The sequence below is a fragment of the Pygocentrus nattereri genome, chromosome 3, assembly GCF_015220715.1.
Source record: "Pygocentrus nattereri isolate fPygNat1 chromosome 3, fPygNat1.pri, whole genome shotgun sequence".
Taxonomy (NCBI): Eukaryota; Metazoa; Chordata; class Actinopteri; order Characiformes; family Serrasalmidae; genus Pygocentrus; species Pygocentrus nattereri.
Window position 1 is genome coordinate 47264807 of NC_051213.1, and position 8357 is coordinate 47273163.

General features: G+C 42.2%; 1 protein-coding gene across 3 annotated transcripts; it reads right to left on the reverse strand.

Moving 5' to 3' along the window:
- Positions 1-184: 184 nt before the first annotated feature.
- LOC108432287 (hemicentin-1-like) lies at positions 185-6121 on the reverse strand. 3 transcript variants are annotated; one of them, XM_017706023.2, is made up of 9 exons: positions 5992-6121; positions 4226-4279; positions 3961-4128; positions 3696-3848; positions 2085-2330; positions 1498-1745; positions 951-1050; positions 648-787; positions 185-480 (listed from the first exon to the last, which is right to left on the reverse strand). In XM_017706023.2, exons 2-9 carry the CDS (start codon positions 4260-4262, stop codon positions 376-378), a joined length of 1197 nt encoding a protein of 398 aa, XP_017561512.1. In that variant the 5' UTR covers positions 4263-4279; positions 5992-6121; the 3' UTR covers positions 185-375. The 3 variants fall into 3 exon arrangements, with proteins under 3 accessions (XP_017561512.1, XP_017561511.1, XP_037392685.1); XM_017706022.2 differs by having other exon boundaries at positions 648-793; XM_037536788.1 differs by lacking the exon at positions 5992-6121 and adding an exon at positions 5663-5975 and having other exon boundaries at positions 648-793.
- Positions 6122-8357: the final 2236 nt, after the last annotated feature.

The following is an 8357-nucleotide window of genomic DNA, read 5'->3' on the forward strand; positions in this document are numbered from 1 at the left end:
ACCAACATAAACTGTGCAGAAGCAGATGAGCTGTCGTCTCTGACTTTACATCTACAAGGTAGGAGTGCCTAATAGAGTGGACAGTGAGTGGACTGCTGTGTCTGATCAACTTAGACCAGCACAACACACACTAATGCACCACCACCATGTCAGTGTTACTGACCACTGAAGAACAGATGGACTACAGAGTGCAGCTATACAGTAAGTGGAGCTGATAAAATGGACAATGAGTGTTGAAACAAGTAGGTGGTCATGACATTAGGCCTGATCGGTGTATGAAGCATGAATAAATGATTTGGCACAGGAATAAGAATTGATCAGCTTTTTCTGATGGATCTGAACTCCATGCTACTCTACATAGTTCTCCTTATGGTCCTACATAAACACATATATGTTTACAGCGCTGTGCTCTGGTCTGGGAAGAGGAGGTGGCCATTCTGTCCTGTGAATAGGCTGCCTGGGAGTCCTTTTGACAAAGAACTATTGGAAGAAAGGAGATAAGTTAATAAAAATGCTATAAAACAAATACGAAGTTTTCTCATATATTGTAATTAAAGTGTTACAGAGAGCGGCATATAACAGTGAATTATTAAGTCCTTAATTAACATAATTGAATGACCATTTTAAAACCTGCTCTTTTTACTTACTGTCCTGCGTTTTTTCCTGCGATGCTTTATTACAATGATGACAGCCAGATCAATCAGAATGAAAGAGACTGCCGCCACGGCAAACCAGACCCACAGTGCCACACCCAACACGCGTTTCTCCCCGAAGCTGCTCCCCACTGCTGCCTCTGAGCAGATGGATAGAGCAGTAATGAGTGATAGAGACACACAAGACACTCTGTGTTTCTGAAATGGGTTTGGTGTGAATTGTTTGTGTGTGTGTGTGTAGAAGTGCACATATAGCACATGAAGTTTGATCGGTATCAGCGGTTGTGATCACATCACCTCTCTCTTCCTCCACCATCAGGTTTAACTGAGTCTTCAGGCTACGTCCACCATCAAAATCCACCGTACAGACGTACACACCAGCGTCAGCCAACTGCACCTGAGAGACGAAGAGGTGAAACGCAAATGCAGTAATCTCAGTAACGCAAATCGCAACAAGGGATAATTCAGCTGGTTTCAATGCAGCTGTCAAAAGTAACCGGAACTACTTTTGTGGATGGATGGATGGATAGATGGATGGATGGATGGATAGCACATCAGCACACACTGAGACATATTTACAGCCAAAATGGTGAAAAGTTCCTTCAATAAAATGGACATAAAATGTTGCGGCTCCCAAGGTGGTTAGATTTTTGTTGGCTCTTCTTAACATTAAGGTTGCCAACCCCTGCCCTAACTGCACAAACTACCAACAGCTGGCCTCCAGCTTCTTTCAGATCAAAGAAAACCAAAATTTGTGTTTGTGGTAATCAGCTACAGATGCAGCAGATACAGATCAGGCTGAAGTGTTTCTTTAAACGAACGAAAAACCATCAGCGGTTCTCACGTTTTCCAGCGTCACAGTGAAGTTGGTGGTCAGTTCTTGTTGATTGAACGTGACTCTGGACAAAATATCAGTGTCCTTCCAGTGCAGACCACTGACTTTTCTGCTAAAGGTTACGAAGTGGTCAGTGGGGGCCTCACGTGCCCACCCTCCTCCCATTATACGCAAACTGACTGGATCGGGGAGGAAACATGGTAGCTGTGCAGCGCCCCCTAGAGGAGCTGTAACTTCCGCAGGGGATTGTAGAAGACCTGAGGAGCAGAAGAGAGGCATTATGAGGCATAAAAATGAGGCGACAATGAAGATGTTTTCAAGATCAAGATAAAAAGCAATGCAAATAACATGCAATAAATGTATCAGTCTAAATGCACAAAATAATATCAGGAGACAAAAAAATGCACCAATGATCCAATAAGCACATTTCGGGTGACAAACCTACAACAGTGATGACCACTCGTATATCCTCCACCACCAGGCATCCAATTCAAAATAAAAGCCTACTGTTGCTGTTTTTGTTGACAGGGAGATACATAGAAAGTAAAGATATTAGCAAATAATAGCAAAATAAAAGTAGCATAGAGGACACAAACCTACAACAGTGATGACCTGTTCTATCTTCTCCACCTCTTTCCCCCCGTTATCTTTGATCTGACAGGTCCACTGGCCGGCATCAGCCAAGGTCACAGATTTCAGGGTTACGGTGTTGCCGGGGCTTCCATGATGTTCAGCACCTGAAGGCTTCTTCCACTGAACCTGCGCTGTTGAGTCTCCTTCAACGTCACACCTCAGGGTCACACCAGAGGAGATCAGCACAGTGTCTGAAGGACTCACAGAGACTGAGAGAAAGAAGAGAACAAATAATGACGGAGTTAACGGGAACGGTTCAGTCAACAAAGCTGGATTTAGTAAAACATCAAGCCACTGATTGGGTGTCCAGGAACTTCAGGGCTGAGGTGGCACCTTAATAGGGCTCCCAGTAGATCCATGTAGATGAGAATGAAATATAAGAGCAGTGTTGGTCTTGTGCTGCATTTTCTGTTAACATTTAGTATTAAGGCTGAACGATTAATCAGATTTCATCTTCAGTGACGATTTTGCCTTCCAACGATTACGAAAACAGTTTAATCGAGATGATGCTCTCGCTTTGCACCAGTTTGCTTCACATTTCCTCCATAAAAACCCAAACTCATCTCATTTATTTAGCTCCAAATCATATTTAATTAACATTTTTTAAATATGTTTGGTAGTTTTCAGTAGGTTTAAGACAACAGAGTTGATCTTATGTATTTGGATCTTATTTACTTTTATTCATTATGTTTATTTTCAGTCATTTATTCCTTCATTCATCATCTAAGCCGCTTATCCTCCTGTCCCAGGACAGCATGAACAGGCTGCCGGTCCATCACAGTATTTTTATATTATTTATTTAAAAGTATATACATTTATATCATCATCATCATCATCATCTTTAACCGCTTAATCCAGATAGTGTCACAGTAGCAGTTGGAAGAGCAAAGCAGGGAATGCCCCTTCCTGGATCAGGGCCTTGCCGTGGCGGAAGGGCTGGTGTGGTCTAGGGGTCTTTAGAGCTCAGTCTTCTGGAGCTCCTGGTAGGGTCTCCCAAGGCGAAACAGGTCTGCAGTGATTCATAATCCTCCAAAACTAAGGGACATTGTGTACCCTGCCCGAGAGAGGGTTACAAGGACCTGCCCCTAGAGCCAGGCCTGGGGGTAGTGTTCCTCAGTGAGTGCCCGGTGGCTGGGCAGCCCTCGTGACCTGGCCGGGTGGGGGGGCACCGGTGTAGAGGGGTATAGGTGGTGGGAGATGGTGGGGAGGTCCTCGGCAACATGGACCTCTGCGGCAGAAACTGGCTCTACATATTCATATACTAGATATCATTTATTTAATTTATTTAACTTTGTTTTACTTTTTTTTGTCATTTTTCAGTTGAATTATATTTAAAGTTCAAGGAAAGTTCACTAAAAGTCAATGAGTAATCATGTGAAATGACTATGATCTCCATATTGACCAAAATAATAGTGACTATTATGATTTCTGCCACCTATGTAGTCTCCTCTGGGTCTCAGTGCGTCCAAGTGAGACAGTAACAAAGGAAGACGCTGTTGGCTGCTCAGTTACACTGTGTTGTTTATGAGTAACTCAGCTTTTATTTCCTTCCATCCTGTCATCTTTGCTCTCACCTGACACAACATGCAGTTTGTACTCCTTTCTGATTTGGTTCCCGTTTATATCAACTCCACTGCAGATGTAGATTCCAGTGTCACCGGCCTCCACTGAAGGAATCTTCAGGCTGTCTCCAATTGGCTTTGCCTTCTTAGCAACAGCAGCGCTCCCTTTAAACAGAAAGCAGATCTCACAGCTACAGGCCACGTTAACATGAGATGTTCCATAAACCGCGATTGTAAAAGGTTAAAGTGACGTAAAAGAGAAGGTAAAAGCAGATACCTTTGATTATACCTCCCCTTTTGGTATTAATTTTAAAGACGAGGACACTGTTGTGTTTCCATTCCACATAATTTGTTATCCTTGTGTCTACATCACCACAGTACATCATCACCACCTGTCCACGTTTCTTGTAGAGCACCTCAGATCCTCCAGTGGCTGCACACAGAGCTGAAACAGAGAGAAAGCTGTGTGGAACTGCAGCATCTATACAGACTCTACTGCTTCAGGAACGGTGAGGACCAGGACTGGGTCATTCCTCACTCACCCAAAGTGATCCAGAGGAGGGTTTCTGATGACGACATTTCTGCCCATCCAGCTCCTGAAATCAGAGAAACTGAGAACGACACCAAAAAACAAAAGCACTACAGTTCCTCCAGCGTTCCTCTCATCTATGAACTGTTGTTGCACTCATCTGCATGTAAACCGTCTCTGCTTGTTTTGGGTTATGAGGGTAGCTTGTCTGTATTTTTGTTTCTTTATGTTGATTCATGTGAACTGTCCCTGACTATAGTGAGTCCACGCAGGTCATTCTGATCCACAATACCAGACGTAGCCTGGACGTGTACGTTCTCTCTGACGAGGAGCGTGGAAGCCTCACTTCATTTTGTGTTTTTAAATCTTCATCTACAGAGCAGAACCTCTCAGTGGCTTCTGACCACAAGAGCTACTTCCGTTCATTCATCTTTCGATTTCTCGTCGGCGCTCTTCTCTGAAGGCGTATAAAGCCTGATTGCAATGTGAAAATCACACGAGACGCTGTAAACCGCCTTTCTGAAGGTGCCACAGTACAGCCGTGATGGTTTGCTGATCACACGGTCCTTCACATCCATCTTGGCACTTTAACGCTGACAGTAATATGAAATGAAACGTGAGTTAAAGTCAGTATTAAATTCAGATTCAACCGAACATCTGTCCAGCTGGACAGGGATGTTAGTCTTTTTTGTTGTCGTTGTTATTTGTTTGCTTGCTTTTTTGCATATTGTTATCATGAAAAATATTTCAGCTTTTTAAAATGAATTTAAATGATTTATTTATTTATCTCACAAGTCTAAGTCTATTCTTCTTCTTATGTTTATGTACTTTAGGCAGTGGGTAGAGTAAATAATAATAATAATAATAATAATAATAATAATAATAGTGTTTTATTTAGAAGCCCCATTGAAGATACCCATCAACACTGTACACAGAAGATTAAGATAAAAAAAAAATCAAATCAAACAATAATAGTATAATGAGAACAACAGCAATAATAATAATATTTATTATAATAAATATAAATAAATACATAATATGTAACATAAACAACTGAGACGAAGAGTCACCTAAAGCAACGCACAGGTAAAAGTGCTTTCCCAGAAAACGACAAACGTCTCGGCTCAACACTGCTGAGTATCTAACAGAGCTGCAGTGGAACTCCTCAGTCATAAAGGTGCTTTATCAGCTATACAGACTGACCTGTAAAGTCAGTGACCGGTGGCACAGCAGGGTGTGAGCTGTTACCAACAAGACACAATGAAATGAAGCATAAAACGAATGATAACTGAGTATGATTGGCTGAAATGGAACTGAGTACAAAGGTTCTCTTACTCACTAATGCGCTTCAGCAATAGAGGGGAAAGTATTATGATTTCAAAACAGGAGGAAACCAATCCACCGGTGTTATTAACTGCAGGTGCTTCACTGAATGTCTGTTACTACTGACCTCTGACTTTATATATTCAGCTCTCGGAAGGAATTCTGCGCTAATTCTGCTCAGCTGGAGATGAAAGGCAGAAACAGCAAGTAAATAAACGGACAAGCTAGAAGAGACGTTCTGCAAGAGAACGGAAAACTTTCACTTTAAATGCAAGTTAATGGAAAGACTGTGTTCCAGATCAGTTTGGACTGTGTTGATGACAGCTGGCGTTCTCACAATATGTAAAAGACCAACAAACAAAACAACCACATATCTATTAGGATAAGGATCTTAGGACTGAGATCATATTAAAATAAAGATAAACAACATTTTTAAAAGAGTGTTTTAGTACTTACAGGAGAGCAGAGCTGGAAAGAGTCCGATCAGTGAAGCAGCGAACTCAGCTGTGCAGAGAGAGAGAGAGAGAGAGAGAGAGCGACAGAGAGAAAGAGAGAGCGAGCGAGAGAGAGAGAGAGAGAGAGAGAGAGAGAGAGAGAGCGAGCGAGAGAGAGAGAGAGAGAGAGAGAGAGAGAGCGAGTGAGCGAGAGAGAGAGAGAGAGAGAGAGAGAGAGAGAGAGAGGAAGAGAGAGAGAGAGAAAGATGGGGCAGAGAGAGAGAAAAACATGGGGCAGAGAGAGAGAGCAAGAGAGAGAGAGCGACAGAGAGAGAGAAAGATGGGGCGGAGAGAGAGAGCGAGAGAGCGCGAGAAAGATGGGGCAGAGAGAGAGTGAGAAAGATGGGGCGGAGAGAGAGAGAGAGAGAGAGAGAGAGAAAGAGAAAGCAAGAGAGAGAGACAGAGAGAGAAAGATGAAGAAGAGAGAGAGAGAGAGAAAGATGGAGCAGAGAGAGAGAGAGTTAGAGAGAGAGCGAGAAAGATGGGGCAGAGTGAGAGAGAGAGAGTGAGAGAGAGTGAGAAAGATGGGGCAGAGTGAGAGAGAGAGAGTGAGAGAGATGGGGCAGAGTGAGAGAGAGAGAAAGATGGGGCAGAGTGAGAGAGAGAGAGAGAGAGAGAGAGAGCGAGAAAGATGGGGCAGAGTGAGAGAGAGAGAAAGATGAGGCAGAGTGAGAGAGAGAGAGTGAGAGTGCAGTGTAGGAGGATGAAGATCTTTTCACTGCAGGAACGAAAGTGCGTGAGCGTTCACTCGTGTGGCATTTTACCTTTTAACGTCATGGAAATCTTAATAAGCCCACAACAGAAAATTAGCCATTATCATCATAATGCAGCTCATATAGAGCCACTCAAACAATCCTAACAAAACAGCAGCTACTAGCTTATGACCTAGAGACTGGACTGAACAACAGCTTCCGTTCCCAGTTTTTCATCTTAATAATATTGCATCTCTATTCCTGCCACTTTAGCTGCGCTCTATCAGCTGACCGAGGTCCCTTCACGTGAGTTTCATTTGTCCAGAAAGCCAGAAGCACAACCCCCCTCATGCATTCTCATTGGCTACTAAATGAGACGTCTTCACATGTTTATGCCTCTTTGTTGCACTTGGGTGTGTTTTAATGCACCTCTGTTTTCTGCCTCTACATGTCGCACAAAACTGTCTGTGGTTGATTTCTCTGAATGCCAGTCAAACGGCCTGTTTCTGTCAAAGTAGGCGGCTCCTGGACACACTGAGCGATGAAACACTCCAGACTCTCTGTGGGGCTTGGGATACTGGTCCTGCACTCATTCCCCACAGTAAATATCCCAATAGGGCAATAACTATTAAAAGATTAAATAAAATATCTGGTCCTTTACATTGTGTTAAATTTCACGATGAATGCACTAAACGAAACGTCCCAAAATTACTTGGAAAGACGTCTGGTTCCACTGACTTTCATTAAAAGTAAAGTATGTTTTTTCTTTCTCCTGTAAAGTTACCGTTTTGGAGATACGAGGTTTTGTTCCGACAGCAGCGATTTACATTCTTGTAGTTATACATGCATATTAAAAGGTGTCAGAGAATGCAATATAAATGGAAATGTACAATGTGTGAAAGTCAGAAATGCTTTTTTATTGAAATATTTCAAATTCTGCATATTTGCAAGCAGCATAGCAACATTAACGACAAGCAAAGACACCCAAAATGAAGCCGGTATGTATTTCAATTGCTAGTTTACACAGGAAATAATATGTATTAATATTTTTCATTTTCATTTTTTGTTTCAGATTTTTTTCCCCAGATATTTTGAAAACTGGTATTTTGATCCAAAACATGATTCATAAATCATACTAGCTCAGTACATTTAGCTACAATTTTGTTGCTACACCATAATTGGCGGTCACTGGCTTTACTGCATAAACACTCTATAAATGCCATCAAGACTAAAGAAAGGCCATTCTGTCATTAAAGACCCTTCACATGTCCTCCACTCTGCCTGTTGCCTCTAGACCCCCCTTATTGCTACCCCAGTCTGTCCAACAGAGAGTGTCATTGGTAGCTGAGACCATCAGTTTGATTAATGATCGTTTACAGTGAGAAGTGTTCACTATGCATGTTATTATTTATCTTATTTCTGAAGACGTCTGTCTTCAGTTGTCCCTGTGTTATAAGTTTGTTTGTATGGTCAGTTCTGAATTGACCCTCTGGGACAAATAAAGTTGATTCAATTAAAAATTCAATGCAAATGTAATGACAGATGCTACGTTTGAGGTCATGAGAGCTTAGCCAGAGTTTAGCCAATCCGATTGAATACGATCGGATTACTGATTCAGACTGAGGTGTTTATATGG

Coding starts and splice junctions, on each gene's coding strand:
- LOC108432287 (XM_017706022.2), bottom strand. CDS start 4,262: ATGTCGTCATCAGAAACCCTCCTCTGGATCACTTTGG. Junction 3,849..3,960: donor AAGGGGAGGTATAATCAAAG/GTATCTGCTTTT, acceptor TTCTGTTTAAAG/GGAGCGCTGCTGTTGCTAAG. Junction 481..647: donor GCAGGAAAAAACGCAGGACA/GTAAGTAAAAAG, acceptor TTCTTCCAATAG/TTCTTTGTCAAAAGGACTCC.